A 25,709-nucleotide genomic window follows, 5' to 3' on the forward strand; every position below is an offset into this window, starting at 1 on the left:
TAGCAGCCAATTATGCTTTGCAGGGTGCTAGAACATACGATTATATTACTATCCCTTGAAGGAAACCAAACAGTCTTGGCTAAAATGTAATAATATACAGTATATATATATATATATATATATATATATATATATATATACACACATACTTGTTCCAGGTCAGTGATTCATAACGTGTTGAACACATTTTTTTTAATATATACATGGGAGTAGCCTTATTTGTCCATTGCATAGGTAGAATCTGCTTTCTGCTTAGTAGTGCTGCATAGTGACTGTGCTTCACTGTTCTTCCTCAATATAAGTCTATAGGACTTGACTTTAAAAAAACAAATACTGACAATTATAGGGCTAACTGAGCTTATCTTAGCATTAATTAGGAAGAGAATGTGATCATATTCTTTATTAAGAAAATAAAATAATCAAAATATTGAACAGCAAAAAGCTGAAAAACTATTTGAAACATATTTTCATAGAAAAAATAACAAAACTAGAATTGTGTACTTACTGAAAATATGCTACAGTTATTTTTTAAGTGATTGTAAACACTAAATCCATTTTTCAGAATGGCAAGGTAGTGGCTTAGCAACACACACTAAAAATTATTTGCTTGAGGCTAGGTTCACATAGATGCGGTGCGATTTTCCTGCCAGTTTCAGTGCGATTTCAAGGGGTGGTTATTCAGCGATCCAGGTGCAAGTCTGATGCGATTTGGCAGCAGATTCGATCTCTCTCTCTGTCTCTCTCCTTACATGGACCAGGGATGGGAGATACAGAACAAAGCAAAGACTTGCAGAAAACATATTGAATCAGGTTATCCTAAGATAGATAAGCAATTTCCATTCAGGTCTATGTAGCTTACAAAATTGCTCCAAATTCGCACAGGACCCTTTTTTTAAAATCGTCCTCCATAGAAACTCATGTTATTCAATTTGTCATGCGTTGCCATGCGTTCTGGAACACATCAGAAATTGCATCAGTGTGAACCAAGGCTAAGAAAGCTGTATGAAGTGAGGAATGAAGTCAAACATACTGAAAACTTTATGTAAGGTTTACATACACTTCAAAGCAGACCTTTACCTGGAGCAGCAATAGAAAACTAAAGGTACCAATTTTAACTTTTTGAAATGGCATTTCAAAAAGGACATCATTTCTGAAACATGCAGGTTGTTGTTTAATAAATTACCTTCTCATTATTTTTATTCTCTGTTCCTATTCTATTTGCGATTTTAACTAAGGAAAGGTGTCACTTAGAATCGTTTAGAACCACCCCCACCTTCATGAACGAAGAACCCGCGCTGCCCACCCAGTGCTCACATACATCTAAGGCAGCCCATACAATATGCATTTTTCTGTTCAACCAGCTGGTTGAATGAAGAAAGAGCCTTGATTCCCCTATTTACACATTTGAGGTGGATAGGGGAATCCCTCTTTGTATTGTATTCTGACAGCTGGGAGCCTTCCCTATTGTCAGGATACAATGATCAGTGTTGCTGGCTATAGCCAGTGGCGCTGATGCTCTGGGACAAAACTAACAGGCTGGTTGTACACAAGTCGATTAATGAATTGACTTGTGTACAACCAGCCTGCCCATACATGGATTGAAATTTGGCTGGTACCTGCTGAACTAACAAATTTTGATCAACGTGTGGTTGGCTTAAGGGAAAGATAACCTTTCCCCATTGTACAGACGAGATCTCCAGGAAAGGCACTGGGGACCCAACCTTCACAGGGAGCATCTGTGAGGTCCTGGCTACGTCACCAGTCCCTCAATTATACATAAGTAGCTCAATACAAGCTTTATTTGGAAGTCAACTTGCAGATGTTTTAGAAGGGGAACGCAAAAGCACATGTATTTAATTTATTACATACATATGTTACATATATAGCACATTCACATCAGTCACTAACCCTCAAGGAGCTTACAATCTAAGGTCCCTAACTCACATTTATACATACACATACTAGGGCCAATTTAGACATGAGCCAACAAACCTACCAGCATATCTTTGGCAGTGTGGGAGGAAACTGGAGTACCCAGAGGAAACCCATGTAGGCACAGGGAAAACATGCAAACTCCATGCAGGTGAGGTTGGGCAGGCAGGTGGCATGGTTGGGATTTGAACCACTTAGCCACTGTGCTAACCCAAACACATCAAAGATTTTGAGAGCATTAGAGAAATATCCATTTTCAATTACCAAAAACAACTTACTACCATGGTAAGGTGGAATAATTTAAGAGACATGCTTGCAATCCTTCCAGAGTGCAGTAGAGTTCTTTGCTGTATCTTCCTGCTGCTTTAATTATCCTGCTTTAGTTAAAGCAGTTTTGATACTGTTTTACTCCACTCTCTTGGTCTCCGATACTCTGCGCTCTCCTGGTTCTCCTCCTACCTATCGCAGCGCTCCTTCAGCATTACCTATAACTCTGCCTCCTTCTCTTCACTCCCTCTTTCTGTAGGGGTCCCTCAAGGTTCCGTCCTTGGGCCCCTACTCTTCTCCATCTACACTTCCTCCCTTGGTCACTTGATAGACTCCCATGGCTTTAAGTACCATCTCTATGCTGATGACACACAAATCTATCTTTCTACTCCTCACCTCACCCCTTCAGTCTCCTCTCGCATTACTAACCTACTAAGTGACATATCGGCATGGATGTCACTCCACTTCCTCAAACTAAATATTTCCAAAACTGAGCTCTTACTATTCCCCCCAGCCCATGCCCCCTCTCCTGACTTCTCCATCAAGATCAATAATACAACCATCAGTGACTCCCCTCATGCCAGGGTGCTAGGTGTAATCCTAGACTCCCATCTGTCCTTTCAGCCCCAAATCCAATCACTGACAAATTCATGTAGACTTCACCTCCGCAACATGTCCAAGATATGCCCTTTTGTAACCTCTGAAACCACTAAGCAACTAATTCACTCCCTGGTTATCTCTCACCTTGTCGATTGTAACTCCCTCCTCACTGGCCTACCTAATTGCAGGCTATCCCCTCTTCAGTCTATCATTAATGCTGCTCATCTACCTTACCAACCATTCCATATCTGCCACCCCTCTCTGCCAATCCCTCCACTGGCTTCCCATTGCCCAATTAATAAAATGCAAAACATTAACAATAACATATAAAGCAATTCATAACTCTGCCCCAAATTGCATCACCAATCTTGTCTCCAAATATCACCCAAACTGTACTCTGCTCCTCCCACAACCTCCTGCTCGCTAGCTCACTTGTCTCCTCCTCCCATGCTAGTTTCCAGGACTTCTCCAGAGCCTTCTCCATCCTCTAGAACTCTCTACCCCAATCTACCTTACTATGGGCTACTCTGCCCACTTTTAGGCGATCTCTGAAAACCTCTCTCCTGGGAAGCCTATCCTGCCTTCAGCTGATAACCAAATTTTCTATTTCTCCTATCAGTTCATCCCCTTTGTGCCATCAGCCCCTTCCTCTTAGATTGTAAGCTCCAAGGGGCAGGGCCCTCCTAACCCTCTTGTATTGAACTGTATTGTTGCTGTATTGTCTCCCTTTATATTGTAAAGCGCTGAGCAAACTGTTGGCACTATATAAATCCTGTAAAATAATAAATTTGAATCCCTCAGCTTAAAATTCTAACTAGCAAGGGGGCTAGATCAAGCTTGCAAAGAAGCCATAGCTAGCTAGCTAGAGATCCCCATACCTAATTCAGTATCTTTGCAAGTAGTCATTGTCAGTATTGGCTGGTTAGTGCGCTGGGTCGTTACTCTTCTAGGTCGGGGCTGCAGGTCGTAAAAGGTGATAAACAGTAACTGTCTTTTAGCTATGTGAAAAACATCTTTAAAAGTCTGGGTGGTATGGAGAATAGTTCACGGCCCATCATTTTTTGGGAAAAGAAATACATTGCACTCAGCTGGAAAAGTTCACGTTTAGTTTAAACAGTGTCCAAGCATGTACATTACAGATAACTTCAATTAAAAAAAATAACGAATGACAAATGAGAAGATACTAACATCCCATCTCCCGCTGTACGTGTCAAGGCACTAGAGTCTAAAATGTGCCAGGAATCCAAGACTTTCCCATCTGCACAACTTCTTGTCCAGGGAACTTTTAAAAACGTTCAGCAGAAGGTTCATTTGGAGTTCATACATGTTATATTAGGCCTTTGTCAAGGTAAAAGTTCATTGGAAGGTTAAAATCTATTTCAGTCGAGCAGGCTGCAGAAAAATATGCTGTTGTTTGTCAATATGATATACCTCATCACTTCTCTATAGGTATATATTATGGTGAACATCTGCCGGAAAGTCTCCAACTAGTAAATAGTCTGTCATGTAATATACAGAACAGTTCTTCTGACATATATGCCATCATAACTCACAAAATATTGTAAATAGATGTAGGAAAACCGTAATGTAATTTTAGAAATAAAATCTCTTTACAGAAAGGAAAAGTACAGACAGTGGGGGGATGGATTTATCATCCATGGGACACCACATGCCAGCAGTGTTAGGGCTCGTTTACATGTATGGTTCGGAAAGGGGGAGGGGGTAAATATAGGTGGTTGCACCATGGTTTTACCTCTCCTCAACACTCTTAAAAATAACACCGTGGCCAGATGAAGCTGTACACATGCCAAGGCAAACATTATACCCCCGTAGCGTGCGGTGGCAGTACTAGTGAATGGGACCATACCACAACCGTGAGGTAAACGCTAGGCCCACAGTTTCAGAGTGGAATTCTCATTCAAAAACCCTGTTTGGCAGTCAAAAGCAAACAGGCATTTAGGAGGCTGCCATATCGATTACTGAATGCCTGTCAGACGTTTCTGAAAAGATCTCTGAAAAGTAATCCACTGATGATCACTTATTATTATTATTATACAGGATTTAAATAGCGCCAACAGTTTGCTCAGCGCTTTACAATATAACGGGAGACAATACAGCAACAATACAGTTCAATACAAGAGGGATAGGAGGGCCCTGCTCCTTGGAGCTTACAATCTAAGAGGGGGGGCCAATGGTACAAAAGGTAGTTACTTTTTGAAGACTGCCACAGGTGTACACAAGGCCTTATATTAAGGATATACTGTACCTACTGTGGCATGAAACATTGATTCCTACATGCCCCATAAATACCCTGGAAGCGCATTGGCAAATTTTGTGTAAATGTATGTAAAAGTGCAGTCATTTGATGTATGAAAATACAGTTACAGAGCATCTCAAACAAACACAAAGCTATAATTTTGAAAACAAAAAAAAAAAAGAAACAAAAACAATGGTGTGATATGGACATGTTAAAGTGGTTGTAAAGCCTAAACATTTTTTATCTTAAAGAAGAACTCTGGGATATGCAAACAAATTACCCATTAGTACACCCCCCTACACAAAACACTAAACAGTTAAAGCGATACTAAAGGTTCATTTTGTTTTTTTGTAATATAACAAACATGTTATATTTACCTGTTGTGTGCAGTGGTTTTGCACAGAGCAGCCTAGTTCCTCCTCTTCTCGGGTCCCCTGCAAGCTCTCCTGGTTCCTCCTTTCTGTCGGGTGCCCCCATAGCAAGCCGCTTGCTATGGGGGCACCCGCTGTTTGGTGTGTCCATTCATATACAGAGCCACGTCTTGCCCCCCACCCCCTCTCTCTCCTTATTGGCTGACTAGCTGCGATTGACAGCATCGGAAGCCAAAGGCTTTACCTTCTCAGCCAATGAGGAGGTAAAGACCCGGGACAGCCGAGGCTGTTGTGCACATTGATCGTGATGGGGCTCAGGTAAGTATTGAGGGGGCACTGCTGCACACAGAAGGTTTTTATACCTTCATGCATAGAGAATGCATGAAGGTAAAAAACCTTTAGCCTTTACAACTGCTTTAAAACAATTTTGAAAATCCTTACTATTTAGGAGAAAAGTCTAATTGAATTTTCATGATCTCATCTCTGTAATTCGAAAGATAACAGCATCTGCTCTGCCAAGCAGGAGGTGTAACAGCAGGGATTACATCATATCCTCTACTCTCTCTCTGCAGTAAAAGGAAACTACAGTTCCCATCAAGCACGGGAAGCAAGGGAATTGTAGTGAATGTGAACAGATACACTAGGCATGTACATGTTAACCACTTCAAGTCCAGGCACTTTTACCCCCTTCCTGTCCAGGGCAATTTTCAGCTTTGAGCGCTATCACACTTTGAATGACAATTGCGCGGTCATGCAACACTGTACCCATATGAATTTTTTACCATTTTTTTGAGACAGATAAAGCTTTATTTTGGTGGTATTTATTCACCGCTGGGATTTTTATTTTTTTGCTATGTAAATGAAAATGTCCAAAAATTTTGAAAAAAGGTTTTTCTTATAAAATTTTGCAAATAAATAATCTTTCATCATAAATCTTGGCCAAAATTTATTCCGTTATCTTTTTAGTAAAAAAAAAATAAGCCAAATTAGTTAACCAAAAATTATAATTTTTAACTTTTTTTTACATTATTTTATTTTTTTATATTGTTTTTTTTTTTTTTTTACATACTGTCACCCTAGCAGTACAGTGTCACCATGGTGACACTGTACTACTTGTAGGGGGTGATGAAGATTTTTTTTTTTTTTTTACAGTGATTGCTTTTACACCCATATAGGATGTAAAAGCAATCATTTCTCTTTCTCTCTCTCTGCATTCTTGCAGCCATTGAGAACTACTGAGTGAGCTGTGATTGGTCACAGCTTGTCACATGGTACAAGGCTGTTGTGAATAGCTTTGTACCATGTGACCTCTGTGATCATTCACAGATTTCACACGTAGTAAGCAATGATGTCACAAGTGACATCTTGCTTACTACTTTGCATGTGATCACTGATTGGCCTATCAGTGATCACATGTTCGGGACCTCGTACAGAGGTCCCGTCTGACGATCGGTGTTTCACTGAGCGGGCACCGGATCGCAGTGCTGCGTGCTCCCAGGGAGCGCGAACAGCTAGAAATGGCGTGTGCTGTTTATGAATGGCAATCCGCCCCTGGAGTGCCACCACCCTGCCATTTATAAACGGCAGGCAGACAGCAAGTGGTTAAATATGCCTGAGAGTCTCAGTCCAACCACTACTGTAAGTGGGGCAGAATTACATCACTGCTTTCTGGAGAAAGAACTACAGAAGGGATGTTCCAAGACCAGTGGTTGGGGGAATAGGAGGCGTAGCAGCCACTGGTCTTACAAACAGGAAACCTAAGAGAATTACCGGTTTGATTTAAAAACGGATAGACTATTTCCGAGCAACTACTGAGTGAACCAGAAGATGGATGACATATTCAGTAAACGTAGCATATCAGCAACAAGGGCATGTAAAGACGTTTTTACCCCGAGTTCTGCTTTAATGCATTCCCTGAATTAAAGTAAAAAAAAAGTTTTGAGTATGTGTATTACGACTTAACTTTACTCAATTACTTAAGCCTGATCATGATCCAGCGCTGTGCCTGTCTGTAGCGGCTCTCTCCTTTTCTCCCCACTCTCACAGGCTTTGCTGAGAGCAGCGGGAGCCATTGGCTCACACTGCTGCCAGTCAAATCTTATGACCAGGGGGCAGGGCCGAGCCTATAGATGCAGGCAGCACTGCTCAGGAGCGAGCCTGCAGGAAGAGAAGCAGCATCCTATGGTGGCACACAGAGAAGTAGAGGAGCCAGAAACACCAGAGGGAGACCCCGAGAAGAGGAGAATGATCTGTGCAATATCATTGTACAGAGCAGATAAGTATAACATGTTTTTTATTTTAAAAGAAAAAAAAGCGACTTTACAAACCTCAGGGTTAAAATATGGTCTAGTACAGCTTCTCTCAACCTTTTTGGAATCCAAATCAGCTTGAAGGAACCTTTGAAATACGGTTCCTCTAAGAAGCCCTGCTAATAATTACTACAGCTCAGGGATCATTTGCATGAACTGTAAGTTGAGATACATGAACAAATAAAAGAATATCAAATGTAGACTCCTTGACGTTTTTGATACCCAGAGCTGCTTTTTATAACAAAATGATTTTAATTAAAAACTAAACAAATAATATTAATGTCAAAGAGTGATACCTACACTATTGCCATCCGAGAGGGAAGAAAGAAATTTTGTTTATCTATGTTTCACTGATTCAACCAGTCAGTGCCCACCAAACACAGATTGGCAGTAGAAAGGTGTCCTTCAAAGTACATAGAAATCCCATGCCCCCCAAACGCAAAACAAGACTTGGAGTTGGGGGGCATTAAAAACTAACAGTTGAGCTGCGTGTTTAGAGCCCCCCAACCACCCCCTCTTAAGCTGCAAAGACAGCAAATGCGGTTGTTTACAGGTCGAAGTTGCGAAACTTTACTTCTCACCAAACATTATCGTTCCTGTCACACTCAGCAGGCGGTACCACCACAGAATAGAATCCATTCAAGTGAATGAGGATGCAATGCAAACACTCCACAACCACTTTCAAGGCATTTTTTTTTCATGTTATATTTAGGGATTGGATTACATATACTTTAAGTCATGTAATATGATATATCAGATGTCATGTGTTGCCTGTTGTATGGCATTATCTGCAGTTTTATCAATTGTCAAGCCTAATGAATAGAACTATATACAGTACTTCTTTGATTATGTTTTTTAAACACAAATCTGCAGACACATACAGCAATAGTTTGTTCTGCCACTTAAGACCCCATTCACACTTGGGCTATTTTCAGCCTGAAGCTCAGAAATGCTCAACAAGTAAAATTCCATTCTTCTAATGGCCCCTGTTCACACTTGAGTGTTCTGTTGTCTGTAGCGAAACGTCTGTCCCTCAAAAAAGTACTTGCGCTACTTTTTAGGCAGATCTGAGCGTTTTGTCCCCATAGACTTGAATGGAAAATGCCTGAACAGTGGGAGTGAGTGTTTTTTCAAACCTTTTTTCAGGCGTTTTCAGCTCAAATAGCAGCTACAGTATTTCTATTGGTCACAGCAAATACACATAATTGAAATACTCCTGAAAAAAACACCTAGAATATTTGCAAATCTGACCAAAAACGCCTGAAAAAAACGCTGGAAAAAATGCATGAAAAACCCTCGGCTCAGTGTGAATGTAGGTTAAAAGTCAATTATTTTAGGTACAATAAAGAATGAAAATAAGCTACCAATTGAAAAATAAGAGATATTTATTATATATACTCTCAGCAGGTCAGAACACTTGTACGTATTATTCCTGCTAGTGGCCATTGAAGATAGTTGGAAGTTTTAAAGGATTTGTCCACATTTATTTTATATCCACTTTGTTTCCTTCTACCCAAATCATAAACTCTGTTAAGAAACTGAAAACACATTTGCGTTGTTTTCATGCATACCTTGAACTTCAGTAATCGTAACATGGGAAAAGTTACAAGAGACATCTGGCAGAATGTAGTGTCGAGGATCACCAATTTCATAAACTAACTGCTCTGCAACCGTGCCAAATGAGATAAGACCTCCGCTTTCCCGTGGCTTCGTTATGGTGAAATTCCCATCCGAGGTGCATTCCGCTATAGGAAATCCTATGTTGTGCCTGTTAATTAAAGTGCAACAAGTCTGTCAATGTACACACTTTTAAGTGAAACTCTAGGTTAAGTTGCAACAGAACAATATTACCCTACAGAACAATACTACCCTACAGAACAATACTACCCCCCAGAACAATACTACCCTACAGAACAATACTACCCTACAGAACAATACTACCCCCCAGAACAATACTACCCCCCAGAACAATATTACCCTACAGAACAATACTACCCTACAGAACAATACTACCCTACAGAACAATATTACCCTACAGAACAATACTACCCTACAGAACAATACTACCCTACAGAACAATACTACCCTACAGAACAATACTACCCTACAGAACAATATTACCCTACAGAACAATACTACCCTGGAAATAACAGCACCATCTGCTATGCAGTGTATTGTGTTGTCCCCTTCTGCTTCCAGAAAAGCAGTTGCTGCTCCTGTCACAAAACTAGTGAGCATTAAAGTGGAACTAGAGGCATTTTTTTTTCCATTTTGGACAGAGAGAGTTATAATCCCTGTCAGTTTATATTTTGCCATCTGTGTCCCATTGGGGAAATTTACCTTCAAGTCTGGCCCCATTGCCATAACAGGAAGCAAGAGATAATCCCTGTTAATTAACCCTTTCACGCCTAAGGGTAATACAAATCTTAATGCCTAAGGGCTCATGTACACTGCAGCTGATAAACTCACGTTTAGGAGCTATTCAGCGTTTTTTTCAGCAGCCCCTGAACTCACCCTAATGTTTTCCTATGTGTCCATGTACACATCTTCATTTACAGTCATTTACAGGCATTTGAGTTTACAAATTATTTTTACGAGTTATTTTTTTAAACGCGGAAAACTTGTGTTCAGCAGTTGATTTTATCAGCGTTTCAAACGGCAAACGCGTCTAAACGTAGCAAATTGCGTTTATAAGCGTTTGCGTTTGAAATTTTTTTTTTTTTAACTCTTCCAGTTCTCAATGCTGTCCAGAGCCTTTTTCATCATGAAAAATGCATGCAAAGCGTTTTCAAGGTACTCAAATGGACAAAACACTGAACACAGGATGTTCCTACCAAGCTTGTCACACATTGTAATGACCAATTCACACCTCAGAGCTCTCCCACCCTTGGAATCACAAATTCCTCTTGAAGACCCCCTGCCAGGTGGCATTAATGACTCACTCCACCAGACACCTTTCCCACCCTTGGAAACAAAAGAAAAGTTAATGAGCAACTCACACCTAAGCTAATCTCAACACATACTGCTATCACTGCTTCTACTCTCTGTATTTCTCTGAAACAGTCTGAGATAGTTAATAATTTACCACTTTTCAGTGCATTCTGGGCATTTGGGAGGTTCTCCTGTGCTTATCTTTAAAAAACGCTTCTAAACGCAAACGCGCATAAACGCGTTATGCAAACGCGGCTAGACAGACTTTTTTTAACCTACGTTTTCCGGCAGTCAGTTTCCATCGTTCAGAAGTGTCCCATGTACATGGGGCCTAAGTCAAATTTTACAACTTTGACATGTGTTAGTAAAACCGTACATATCATCACAGCTACTTTGCACATCCAGATGAATTATACTTTTTTTTCAGAACAAATTGGGCTTTCATGTGGTGGTAAATGGTAATGTATATCCCCTGATTTTTTATTTTATTATCCAAGGAAAACTGGCTCAAAATAGTAAAAAAAAAATATTTTTTAATGTAGCTGTGTTTTTCTTGTTACTACCATAACCTACCACTAAAGAACAACCCAAAATAAAATTTCCAGCTCTTGACAATTGCAGCAATACCATACATGTTATTTGTACCCCTAGTACAGCCTAGAAACAATAGTGCACATTTTGTTTTTTGTTTACCTAAAACACACTGACACTAACACCAATTTAAAAAACAAACAAGCAAAAAAAACACACCTGATCTTTGACCCTGCCCTTTGACCTAGACTGACATTGGCACAAACACTAACCCTGGCACTGAACTAGATTAAGCCTTGATCTAGTTATTTTTTATTTTATTTTTTAAGATTTATTTATTTTTGTACATTCGTGTTTTTTTTTCCTCTTTGCAAGGAGAGAGAGAGATACAATGTATCTCTTTCTTCCATTCAGAGAGAAAAAAAACCAAGGGGGCCGGGCTGTACAGTGCCTGATCACTGTGACAGCCATTCAGAGGCTATAACAGCAATCGTGACCCAGAATCGGGAGCCCCGGGTCCCGTTCGTTAGAACGGGACCCGGGGCTCTCAGCGACACCATGGTCTTAGTGCTGGGAGCGCGCTGTGCGGCGTGCTCCCAGCAGAAAGACAGGTACGCATATATGTGGCCCCACAGAAAAAAGCCCAGTTCTGTGAGGCCGCATATTTGTGTGACGTTGGCGTCAAGGGGTTAAGCTACCATTTCAATTATCAATTAAAGTAACCCTATCACAAACTTGAACATCATACACTCAGTTTGAACTGCCCAGGTTTATTTTCAACGAGTTTGCTTCAAAGTTGAAATCCAAACCTTGATCTAGGTATTTTTTCTTAATTTTTTAATATTTATTTTTTTTACAAACATAATTTTTTCCCTCTATGCCAGGAGTTACAGAAATACAATATATCCCTCTCCTCCATTCATATAGAGAGAAAAAAAACAAGGGGGCCGGGCTTCACAGTGACTGATCACTGTGATAGCTAATCAGAGGCTATCACAGCAATCATGTGCCCGATATCAGGGGTCTACCGTTCTACGAATCAGGACCCGGGGCTCTCAGTGACACCGCAGTCTTTGTGCTGGGAGGTGACTGAATGACGCGGCCCGATGGGCGGGGTAACAAGATCTCCCACTAGCTGTCAAAGCGGAGTAGCGGGGGCCAGTCTATTCATAACATGTCACATGTTACACCCTGAATGTAACATGTTATGAAAGGTGAACTTATCCTTTAAAGCACGAAAAGTTCTTGAATCTCAAGTTTCTAAAATCTTCACCTCTAGGGCTTTACATAGTATTAACAGACCTTTCTTTTATTCTAATTCATCTTTAGGTTTATTTGACCTTTTCAAGCTTTGATGTAAAATTTGTGGGTTCAAACTGTCATATCAAATGTCATCAATCGTAGTGGTGGCCTAAAAACCTTCACAGCTTCGAAGTACAATTTTCAGATTGCTGTTTTGTTTCACCTGAATGTTTTATGCAGATTTCAGTCCATTTTACTATTCTAATGCCTGCTGGGACACCGATTCATAAAATTGCTTCGAATTGTACACAAACCTCTTTGCACTCCACGTAGAGAACATAGGCTGCTTTTTGACATGAAAACCCTGACAATTTAAATGCATACAGTATAAGGGAACAGCATGTTTGTGCAGCTTAGTCCCATTAGAACAGTCAGTCCCATAAAATCATTTAAGCTAAAGTAAGTTCTAACTTAACCCCTTCATATGAATTCTATAAAGTTATTTCAGACAAAAAAAAAAGCAAAAGGTCAATTTGGTTAATCTTGCACTTCCCCCACAAATATACATTTAGGATATGTAGCAGTAAACTCTTTGTCAAGCCAAAATCTTTTCTGGTTTCTGATAAAGTAAGAAAAGTTTAGAACTCCTGATGGGTTGATATTACTATCAAGGGCTCCATTTACCTTCACTTCCTGTTCTGCTGACACCAGTTTCACTAATCAGAAGTGAAGGAAAAGTTTTCAACAGGAAAACTGACAAATAAAATCTGGCAGGGGTTCTAGTCTTTCCTTAGTCTACTAAAGAATTTTCTGTCCGTGTTGATGTTGGAAAACTCCCTTTGTTTTTAGTCTGGTAAATCATTGTCAGCTGGGCAAAAAGTCAAGGAGACTTGCTCCAATGGAGTCCTGGACAACCATAGAATCCTGAAAAAGAGTCTAACCCTTCACTGTCTTTATCCCTTTTAAACTTTTGGTCTTTAAAAATATTTGGCTGGACACTTTATTTTTAATTTAAATTAGTGCATGAAATTGGTGAAGGAGTACTTTTCCTACAGAGGCCTCATACCTCTTTAGCCAGCCATACATGGATAGAAATGCAGCTGGTTCAGCAGGGACTTCTGTACAATCAGCATGTTGGATTTTCCAAATAAAAATCTGGCAGGGGTTCTAGTCTTTCCTTAGTCTACTGAAGAATCTTCTGTCCATGGTGATGTTGGAAAACTCCCCTTGTTTTTAGTTTGGTAAAACACTGTCAGCAGAGCAGGAAGTCAAGGGCAATTTCTCCAATGGAGCCCTGGACAACCATAGAATCCTGAAAGGGAGTCTAACCCTTCACTGGCATTATTCCTTTTAAACTTCTGGCCATTAAAAACATTTGGCTGGACACTTTATTTTCAATTTAAATTAGTGCACTAAATTGGTGAAGGAGTGCTTTTCCTACAGAGGCCTCATACCTCTTTAGCCAGCCATACATGGATAGAAACTCAGCCAGTTCAGCCGGGACTTCTGTACAATCACCATGTTGGATTTTCCACGCTCTCTCCACTATCAGAATACAATAGCTCAGCAGGAGGATTCCCCCATCCACCTCGAATTGGATGGGGGAATCGAGTCAACCCACTGATTGAATGGAAAAACTGAATAATGTATGGCCCAACTTAGAGACTCAATAGTAATATTTCTCCACAGTGGTTTGTGTATCTACCCCGTAAAACAGTAGCAACTGTGTCGATCTCATCAGGTCTCAACAATTGTTTGTTTGCTCAACCCCATGGTGACTCCATTGGGTACCATGATATCTCACCCTAGCTTTGTTTTGGCTAGGTCACTTACTGAAACTGATTGTTATGATGGAAATATTTCATCAATGGTTACCAAAATGATCTAAGGAGGTTACACCTGCTAGCAAACAGCTAAAGCTAAAAAACAGTAACATACAATAGGAGAGAAAAAAAATAAAAAAAGAAGACTACCCTGTACTAAATACAACATGTTTTAAACTGGCTAAAGTTAGTAGTCTTGTGCTACAGGATACAACTTGTTTATTAGTGACCTGGGGAATTAGAAAGATAATAAAATTACCATTCTTGCTGATGACACAAACTTACAGTATGTAGAAGTATTAAAAATCAGCAGCACAGTGATATATTCTAGAAGGATGCTAAAATTAGTTAAATGGCGTGTAAAATTAAAGCAGAACTAAGGGTTATATCCCATGTCAAGTTTTTTTTTTTTACATCTGTGTCCCATTGGGAAATTTCTCTTCACTTCCTGTCCCACAGTCAAAACAAGAAGTAAGAGAAAATCCCTCTAAAGTGAGGGAATGCCTGGTTGTCACCAGGGTCACCAGAACTAGCAGAGTCCCTACTAGAGATTTTCCATCTATTCCTGTTTTGGTGACAACCCAAAATTGGGGCTATTCTTTCGCTTTCACTTTTGGTGATAACAGCAAAAGAGACAAATAGAGAGGGTGAATCTCTCTAATGAAAGCACGGACAGCAAAAAAAACTTGCCAGGTGTTCTAATCCCGCTTCCCTCCATACAAAACCATAAAAAACCCAAAACAAGTTTTGCCTTTAGTTATGCCGTGAATGTTAAAAAATACAAGGTTTGCACCTAAGCCAACGGAATAGCATTACCCCTTATACAGTGAATGAAAGGACTTTTAATGTGCTTTCAGAAGAGTGACAAAAATACACAACCTAATAAAAGTCAATAGGGCCATGACTAAAAACAGGCCAAGACCCAGCACACCGTTGTGAAAGTCGGCCTAAAATGAATCTTTCTGGTCACTTCCTTATTAGCTTCACTGTCTCCCTAGCTTCCTCCTCCTTGTCTTCCAACTACCGAACAGCTACCCACAGAAACCTTCGCTATCTTAACCCTTCTCTTATTTTTTCGGCAAAAGATTGCCTCTATGACAAACTCTCAGCCCTGTCCTGCCCCAACCTGGCGTCTTCTGTATACAACAGTTAACTGTCATCCACCGTGGACACATTGGCCACTCTCAATACACACAGAATTTGGCCCCGACCGCTACAGCCCTGGCAAACAGACAATGCCTCAAAAAACATAGCCGTGCTCTTGAGCGTTTATGACGTAAGACTAAGACCCAGCAAGACTTCGACCAATATAAATCTGCCCTTCAGAAATACAATTCTTGTCTCCACACCGCTAAACAAACCTATTTTATAACTCTCATTAACACCCTCTCACACAATCCCAGTCAACTCTTTTCTACCTTTAACTCTCTACTTCGTCCTTCTTTACCTCCACCCACTAACTCACTCACTGCCCAGGAGATTGCTAATCACTTCAAAAATAATATTGATACAATTCGTGACAAGATCTCCACTGTACAGATATCTCCCTCACCCTACACTCCTTCTCCACCTGCACAATCTATACTTCCCTTGTTTAACCCAGCTTCTATAGAGGAGGTTGGTAAACTTTTTTCTAAAGCTCACCTAACCACTGTCCCCTGGACCACGTTCCCTTGCAAATACTATCACCCTTTGGCTCTATCCTTCATTCTTTAACTCTTTAATTCAATCTCTCCCTTTCTACTGGCATCTTCCCCACCTCTCTAAAACATGAGCTAGTCACCCCCATACTTAAAAAGGCCTCACTGGACCCCACCCATCTTAGCAACCTAAGACCCATCTCCTTACTCCTTTTTGCCGCCAAACTCCTTGAACTTCTAGTCTACAACCAGCTGAACTGACACTTTAATGAGAATAACCTTCTGGATCCCCTTCAGTCTGGATTTCGCCCACAACACTCCACCAAAACTGCTCTCCTAAAACTCACAAACGACTAACTAACTATTCCGTACTCTTGGACCTCTCCGCTGCCTTTGACACAGTTGACCACCCCCTCCACCTCAAAAACTCTATTTACTTGGTCTCCGTGACTGTAATCTCCGTTGGTTCGAACCTAATCTATCTCACTGCACCTTTAGTGTCACTTACTTCCTCCTCTCCTACTCCTCTTACTTCTTCCTTGGGCCACCTGATAGCTTCCCATGGTTTCCAATACCATTTCTATGCTGATGACACACAAATCTCTCTACTCCTCAGCTAACCCCATCGGTTTCCTCACGTATCACCGATTTACTAACAGACATATTAGACTGGATGTAACACCACTTCTTAAAAGTCAATCTATCCAAAACTGACCTCATAATATTTCCTCCCCCATGTGCCTCTTCCCCTAATTTCTCGGTCAGGGTCAACAGCACCACTATCAACCCATCCCTGCATGCCAGGGCGCTAGGGGTAACCCTGGATTCTGAACTATCCTTTCAGGCCCACATCCAATCCTTGTCCAAATCATGCTGCCTCAACCTCTGCAACATCTCCAGAATACGCCCCTTTTTAACCAATGATACCACAAAGCTCCTAATTCACTCCCTAGTTATCTCTCGCCTCAACTACTGCAACTCCCTCTTCATTGTCTTACCTTTACATAGGCTATCCCCCCTCCAGTCCATCATGAATACTGCTGCCAGGCTCATCCACCTTACCAACCGTTCAGTGTCTGCTACCCCTCTCTGCCAATCCCTCCACTGGCTTCCACTCGTGCAACAAATCAAATTAAAAATACTAACAACTTACAAAGCCATCCACAACTCCCCCAGCTACATCACCAACCTGGTCTCAAAATATCAACCAAACTGCTCTCTTCGATCCTCCCAAGACCTTCTGCTCTCTAGTTCCTGTGTCACCTCCTCCCACGCTCAGCTCCAGGACTTCTCCCAAGCTTCTCCTATCCTATGGAACTCCCTACCCCAATATGTCCGGCTATCTCCTAATCTATCCACCTTTAGACGATGTCTGAAAACCTTTTTTTTTTTTTTTTTTAAAGAAGCCTATCCTGCTTCTAACTAGTAAACTGCCATTTTTTTCCTCCATCAGCTCATCCCCCCACAGCCATTACCTTTTGTATCACACAACCCTTCCGCCTAGATTGTAAGCTCTAACGAGCAGGGCCCTCTGTTTCCTCTTGTACCAAATTGTGTTGTAACTGTAATGTCTACCTTCATGTTGTAAAGCGCTGCGCAAACTGTTGGCGCTATATAAATCCTATATAATGTGGGAATTTGGCGCTGAGAGAAGATAATAGCCTAGTAGTATTACAACAGATAAATTATTAAACACGTGAATTTAAAAACACATTTAAAATAAGTCCATAAAGTCCATGGCGTAAGCACTAGCAGCAGCAGCTCCCCATAGACTAAAGCAGACTCTGTAGGAATATAAGAAAAAAAAACTTCCACTCCAATGGGAAAACTTTCTCCGTCAATTCTTTTTTCAATTGTTTCTCGACCTATGCGGTATATTGTCTCTCCTGTCCCTGTGGTTTTCTATACGTCAGCCGAACCATAAAAACACTCAGAAAAAGGTTCGGAGAGCACCGACGTTTTGTGCAGAATGGTAATCCCAAACGCAGTGTTCCACACCATTTTTCTGAGTACCACCAAAAATCGATAATCGATTCCATACCTGAAAAATACACTACAGCTGAACGTTTTCAATTACTATGTAGACAAGGAACTTTTTGAATTTATACAGTTGTGTTCAAAATAATAGCAGTCAGACATCACTAACCTGATCAATCACTGTTTTTGGTAGAAATTATATTTCTACATGGCAAATAATTTACTAGCAGGTGTAGTAGAGTAATAGAAATCCAACAGACCCAACAGTCATGACATGCATGCTGCTGATTCTGTGTAATTGAATCACTAATTGAAAGGGGCATGTTCAAAATAATAACAGTGTGGAGTTCTATTAGTGAGGTCATTCTTTCTTTGAAAAAAAGGTGGCAATTATTGCCCTTATTTAAGGAAGGAAGGCAGCAAATGTTGTACATGCTGGTTACAGTGCAGTCTGAAATTCTGAGGAAAATGGGTCGTTCCAGACATTGTTCAGAAGAACAGCGTACCTTGATTAAAAAGTTGATTGGAGAGGGGAAAACATATAAAGAAGTGCAGAAAATGATAGGCTGCTCAGCTAAAATGATTGCAAAATGTTTTAAAATGGCAACCAAAACCTGAAAGACGTGGAAGAAAGTGAAAAACTACCATTCGAATGGATAGAAGAATAGCCAAAATGGCAAGGACCCAGCCAACAATCAGCTCCAGGAAGATCAAAGAAGGTCTAAAGTTACCTGTGAGTACTGTTACAATTAGAAGACGCCTATGTGAAGCCAAGCTATCTGCAAGAAGCCCCCGCAAAGTCCCACTGTTGAAAAAAAGACGTGCTGAAGAGGTTACAATTTGCCGAAGAGCACATTGACTGGCCGAAAGAGAAATGGCGCAACATTTTGTGGACTGATGAAAGTAAGATTGTTCTTTTTGGGTCTAGTGGTCGGAGACAGTTTGTCAGATGACCCCCAAACACTGAATTCAAGCCACAGTACACTGTGAAGACAGTGAAGCATGGTTGCGCAAGCATCATGATATGGGGATGTTTCTCATACTACGGTGTTGGGCCTATTTATCGCATACCAGGGATCATGGATCAGTTTGAACACATCAGAATACTTGAAGAGGTCATGCTTCCTTATGCTGAAGAGGAAATGCCCTTGAAATGGGTGTTCCAACAAGACAACGACCCCAAACACATCAGTAAACATGCAACATCTTGGTTCCAGACCAACAAGATTGACGTTATGGAGTGGCCAGCCCAATCCCCGGATCTTAATCCAATAGAAAACTTGTGGGGTGACATCAAAAATGCAGTTTCTGAGGCAAAACCAAGAAATAGAGAAGAACTGTGGAATGTAGTCCATACATCCTGGGCTGGAATACCTGTTCACAGGTGCCAGAAGTTGGTTGACTCCATGCAACACAGATGTACAGCAGTTCTCAGAAACAGTGCTTATACAACTAAATATTAAGTGATTCAAAGGAAAGCAAAATCTTCAAACATTTTTCAGTTTATATAGTGAATGTTTGAGTTTGTAAAGAAGAATACAAACACTGCTATTTTTTTGAACAGTCTAATATTCACTTTTCTTCAATTTTTTTTAGAGGAACAACACAAATTTGATCTATTTTTCTTCATGTTTTGATTTGGAATAGAATGTGTAGTGTTCCCAATGCATTTGTGTGTATGGAAATAAAGGCTATTAGAAGGATTTTGAGCTTTATTCACTTTTTTCAACACACTGCTATTATTTTGAACACAACTGTACCATAGGCATGCTAACCCCAAAAGGGTTAAATGAAGAGATTGAGGTTCATACTATTCTATAATTTCCAGTCCCACGCGCACATACACACAATAATAATTTATAACTGCTTAGTTCTTTATTAAAACCTTTTTACTGTTTTTTTATATACATATAATATACTTGTATCATTCACCTAACTAAATGGATGTTGATCTCATATTTAGATCCGTATATTTCTTTTATGGTTTTTAAGATTGCCATTGGTAATAATCGTATCACAATTATTATGATCTGTTATATTCTGTGGTATCATTTATTGGTTGCAATTATGCATATTGCCAATAGGTTCTCCCAGATTGATTTTTATTATGACTATTACCGGTATATCCCCCTATAGATTCTTATGTTGATATGACTTTTATTACAATCAATATATCATCCTCTGTATGCCTGCTATCTTCCTATAGAATTCAATGTCCATACGCTCTCTGTCATAATCAATTAACTGTTCTGTGTAAGTCGCCTGAATTGGCTGAGCAGCATCCGCTCCTCCCACACCATTCTCCATAAAAGATTGACTGCCCCTCCGTCCAATCAGGTCTGAAGAAAAAGTGGAAGCTTTGAAACGCGTCACCTGACACATCACCTGACCGGTCCTCGCATCCCTATTGGTTTCCCTCTGGTTCCTGACTTCCGTGCATTCCACAGTGGCTACAGTGCCTGTCACGGCATCCACCACTGACACCGCCGACAGTTTACCACACATTTCTCTCCTAGGACACCATCGGCCCCTATACTGCCCCCCCGAGGAAATGTTTTCAACGCCTCATTTCTTATCTTAGCTATTTGGCTAATTTTATCAATAAACTTTTTACACATACTGCACTTAAGTTGGCGCCACCGTTTGCTGTATAAATCCTGTATAATAATAATGTATAGCAAAGACTTTTTTTTTTAGTTCTGGGTACAGCAGGGAAACCCTGCCAAAGTTTTATTACTATGAATCAAGGTGCTTTGAGTGACATTTCAACAAATTACAATGCTTCCAGTATTCAGATGCTGCTCCCCCATGCACAGCCTTTTACCAGCCAGCGCCAGTATGATAACAACCAAGGGTAACACTCCAATTCACAGGTATTGCCCAAATGAAATAAAGGAGAAGTCTCAAAATGAAATACAGCTTAAAAGCACTGATTTATTAAAAAAAAGTAATGTAGTCACATTTCAGTAGGAACAAACAAATTGTACGAGTATACACAGCAACAGTGCAGGACTGGCTGGCGTGCGTGCATGATGACGTCACAGAGCAGCTCTGGGTGGGCCAGGCCCATGGTGGCGCTGTGTATACTCGTACCATTTTGTTTGTTCCTAATGAAATGCGAGTGCCTTACCCTCAGCATTATACAAAGCGCTTTGTGATCTTTCTCTGGTAAGAGGCTGTACATGGGGGAGCGGCATCTGAAAACTGGAAGCACTTAAATTTGTTGAAATATCACTCAAACCACCTTGATTCACTGGTTGACTTTTGATACAATTTTTGCGTTTATTGGCACATATGCATTTATGCTTTATATGAATTACTTGCAATGTTTATATTTTTGTTGGATTTTTTATATACCGTATTTTTCGCTCCATAGAACGCACTTTTTTCCCCCAAAAAAAGGGGGGAAAATGTCAGTGCGTCTTATGGAGCGAATATAGAGTGGCCGGTCCGGTATTTCCACCATCAGAATACCGGGCCGGCCGCTCAGCTCTGCAGCAGGACCTTGAATGGTTCGGCGTCTTCTGGGACACATGACAGGTCCCAGAAGGAGCCGGACCAATCACAAAGCGCAACGCTTCTCGCACATGCGCACTGCGCATCTGGTTGTCAAGCCGAGAGCCCAGTTGTCAGCCAGGTGCCCACACTAAAGGGAGGACAACTCCGCGGAAGTGGGAGCAGGTACCTGTCAAATTCAGGTACCCGCTCCCCCTCCCTCCCCAAAGGTCAGCAGTCTCTTAGTCATCTCCGGTACTGTCTGCAGTCTCTTAGTCATCTCCGGTACTGTCTGCAGTCTCTGGTCATCCCTGTACTGTCCGCAGTCTCTGGTCATCCCTGTACTGTCCGCAGTCACTTGGTCATCCCCTGTACTGTCCGCAGTCACTTGGTCATCCCCTGTACTGTCCGCAGTCACTTGGTCATCCCCTGTACTGTCCGCAGTCACTTGGTCATCCCCTGTACTGTCCGCAGTCACTTGGTCATCCCCTGTACTGTCCGCAGTCACTTGGTCATCCCCTGTACTGTCCGCAGTCTCTGGTCATCCCCTGTACTGTCCGCAGTCTCTGGTCATCCCCTGTACTGTCCGCAGTCTCTGGTCATCCCCTGTACTGTCCGCAGTCTCTGGTCATCCCCTGTACTGTCCGCAGTCTCCGGTCATCCCCTGTACTGTGTCCGCAGTCTCCGGTCATCCCCTGTACTGTGTCCGCAGTCTCCGGTCATCCCCTGTACTGTGTCCGCAGTCTCCGGTCATCCCCTGTATTGTGTCCGTAGTCTCTGGTCATCTCCTGTACTGTGTCTGCAGTCTCTGGTCACCTCCTGTACTGTGTCTGCAGTCTCTGGTCATCTCCTGTACCGTGTCCGCAGTCTCTGGTCATCTCCTGTACCGTGTCCGCAGTCTCTGGTCATCTCCTGTACCGTGTCCGCAGTCTCTGGTCATCTCTTGTACTGTGTCCGCAGTCTCTGGTCATCTCTTGTACTATGTCTGCAGTCCATTGGTTCAGAATATTTTTTTCTTCTTTTCTGCCTCTAAATGGAGTCTTATGGAGCGAAAAATACGGTATATATAATTTTTTTTTTGTTTAGTTTCACTTTTTGATTGTATTTAAAGGAGATATGCACACTTATTGTTTTATTTAATTGTTTGTGTCCTGTATTCAGATATTTGTGAGGTCTGCAGTCCCATACACTAAGCATGAGTTATAATTCTTCCTTTTCTAAAATTTTTATTAGTGTCAGCATCCCTACTGGGAAGGTTAATCCTCTCTTTTTGTCCTGTTGGCTATTGTCAGGATACAGAGACAGATGGGAAAAACAAATTTATACGGTTATGATAATGGTCTGTGAGCAGTATTTCCTTCAATTTACAAAGAATTTCATACATACACACACACATACATCAAAATTTCCCCCCAAAAAAATTATATATATAATATTTATATAAATTGTTTTTTTTTTTAGGTACTTTAGCGCCATATATACAGTCAGGTCCATAAATATTGGGACATTGACACAATTCTAACATTTTTGGCTCTATACACCACCACAATGGATTTGAAATTAAACGAACAAGATGTTCTTTAACTGCAGACTGTCAGCTTTAATTTGAGGGTATTTACATCCAAATCAGGTGAACGGTGTAGGAATTACAACAGTTTGCATATGTGCCTCCCACTTTTTAAGGGACCAAAAGTAATGGGACAGAATAATAATCATAAATCAAACTTTCACTTTTTAATACTTGTTGGCAAATCCTTTGCAGTCAATTACAGCCTGAAGTCTGGAACACACAGACATCACCAGACGCTGGGTTTCATCCCTGGTGATGCTCTGCCAGGCTTCTACTGCAACTGTCTTCAGTTCCTGCTTGTTCTTGGGGCATTTTCCCTTCAGTTTTGTCTTCAGCAAGTGAAATGCATGCTCAATCGGATTCAGGTCAGGTGATTGACTTGGCCATTGCATAACATTCCACTTCTTTTCCTTAAAAAACTCTTTGGTTGCATTTGCAGTATCCTTTGGGTCATTGTCCATCTGCACTGTGAAGCAGCGTCCAATGAGTTCTGAAGCATTTGGCTGAATAGGAGCAGATAATATTGCCCGAAACACTTCAGAATTCATCCTGCTGCTTTTGTCAGCAGTCACATCATCAGTAAATACAAGAGAACCAGTTCCATTGGCAGCCATACATGCCCACGCCATGACACTTCCACCACCATGCTTCACTGATGAGGTGGTATGCTTAGGATCATGAGCAGTTCCTTTCCTTCTCCATACTCTTCTCTTCCCATCACTCTGGTACAAGTGGATCTTGGTCTCATCTGTCCATAGGATGTTGTTCCAGAACTGTGAAGGCTTTTTTAGATGTCGTTTGGCAAAGTCTAATCTGGCCTTCCTGTTTTTGAGGCTCACCAATGGTTTCCATCTTGTGGTGAACCCTCTGTATTCACTCTGGTGAAATCTTCTCTTGATTGTGGACTTTGACACACATACACCTACCTCCTGGAGAGTGTTCTTGATCTGGCCAACTGTTGTGAAGGGTGTTTTCTTCACCAGGGAAAGAATTCTTCGGTCATCCACCACAGTTGTTTTCCGTGGTCTCCCGGGTCTTGTGGTGTTGCTGAGCTCACCGGCGCGTTCCTTCTTTTTAATAATGTTCCAAACAGTTGTTTTGGCCATGCCTAATGTTTTTGCTATCTCTCTGATGGGTTTGTTTTGTTTTTTCAGCCTAATGATGGCTTGCTTCACTGATAGTGACAGCTCTTTGGATCTCATCTTGAGAGTTGACAGCAACAGATTCCAAATGCAAATAGCACACTTGAAATGAACTCTGGACCTTTTATCTGCTCATTGTAGTTGGGATAATGAGGGAATAACACACACCTGGCCATGGAACAGCTGAAAAGCCAATTGTCCCATTACTTTTGGTCCCTTAACAAGTGGGAGGCACATATGCAAACTGTTGTAATTCCTACACCGTTCACCTGATTGGGATGTAAATACCCTCAAATTAAAGCTGACAGTCTGCAGTTAAAGCACATCTTGTTCGTTTCATTTCAAATCCATTGTGGTGGTGTATAGAGCCAAAAATGTTAGAATTGTGTCGATGTCCCAATATTTATGGACCTGACTCTATATATATATTGTACATTCACATCAGTCCCTAACCCTCAAGGGGAGTACAATCTAAGGTCTCTAACTCACATTCATACTTATCCATAGTAGGATCAATTTAGGCAGGAACCAATTAAACTACCAGCATGTCTTTGGAGTGTGGGAGGAAACCAGAGTACTCAGATACCCAGAGGAAACCCACACAGGCAACGGGAGAACATGCAAACTTCAGGCAGGTGGTGCCGTGGCTGGAATTCGAAGCAAAAAAAAAAAAAAAAAAAAAAATATATATATATATATATATATATATATATATATATATATATATATATATATATATATATATATGCGGCACAGTGGCTTAGTGGTTAGCACATCTGCCTTGCAGTAAATGGGTCACGGGTTTGATTCCCGACCATGGCGCCTCCTGCATGGAGTTTGCATGTTCTCCCTGTGCTTGCATGGGTTTCCTCTGAGTACTCTGGTTTCCTCCCACAGTCCAAAGACATGCTGGTAGGTTAATTGGCTCCTGTCTAAATTGTCCTAGTTTCATCCCTGGCCATGCGGGATCTCCTGCATGGTAGGGATTGGGGAAAGACCTGGCAATCTACCCTGTAAAAATAATTGCAAAAGAATTCATGGAAAAAGTCGCTTATGAGTGACGGTCCATGCAATCGCCAAGGGTCGGATACGACTGAATGGATAGATAGATATGATAATTTTTCCACCTGTTTAGGAAGGGGTTCTTAACAGTTAAGCTGTGACATGCTTTACCACATAAAGTAGTCCAGTATTAGTAGTTGATCCGAGGAAATTAATTATATGACCTTGGGAAGTCATGGCATCATTTTTTTCTATGTAGCAAAATTGGCAACATTTATCGACTATGTATATAAATATAATAAGATTTCTCACCAATCTGGTACCAGATGCCAGTCTGTGTATATTCCTCCAGTGCACTGGGCACCACATTCTATTAGATGACCAGCCAGGCTGCAAAGAGATAAGAGATGCACACTAAGTCAGAATGCAAACAATGTTGTTACTGCAGGTTTACTGCACATTTCTGAATGATTTTTTTAAGGTTTGTTTGTTATTATAACACCCAATTTCCAGCTTACACCAAAAATAAATAATGGTTCTCTCCACCCACATATACACAATCGAATGCTCATTTAGTATGGGGGGTTTAATAAAGAAAAATACTTACCTTACATCTCAGT

At 41.0% G+C, this 25,709-nt stretch overlaps 1 protein-coding gene across 3 annotated transcripts in view; it reads right to left on the bottom strand.

Moving 5' to 3' along the window:
* Window positions 1–25,709, bottom strand: part of LOC149468266 (uncharacterized) — a 134,850-nt gene that overhangs the window by 71,171 nt on the left and 37,970 nt on the right. For all 3 annotated transcript variants that reach the window (XM_089670427.1, XM_089670426.1, XM_089670425.1), the window contains exons 9-10: window positions 25,402–25,479; window positions 9,308–9,504 (exon numbers count right to left, since the gene is read on the bottom strand). In XM_089670427.1, the coding sequence (XP_089526553.1) occupies window positions 9,308–9,504; window positions 25,402–25,479 (275 nt within the window). The remainder of the gene's footprint in view (window positions 1–9,307; window positions 9,505–25,401; window positions 25,480–25,709) is intronic.

This window comes from Staurois parvus, unplaced genomic scaffold (genome assembly GCF_062004578.1).
Source record: "Staurois parvus isolate SC_StPar_1 unplaced genomic scaffold, SC_StPar_1.0 ptg000090l, whole genome shotgun sequence".
Lineage (NCBI taxonomy): Eukaryota > Metazoa > Chordata > Amphibia > Anura > Ranidae > Staurois > Staurois parvus.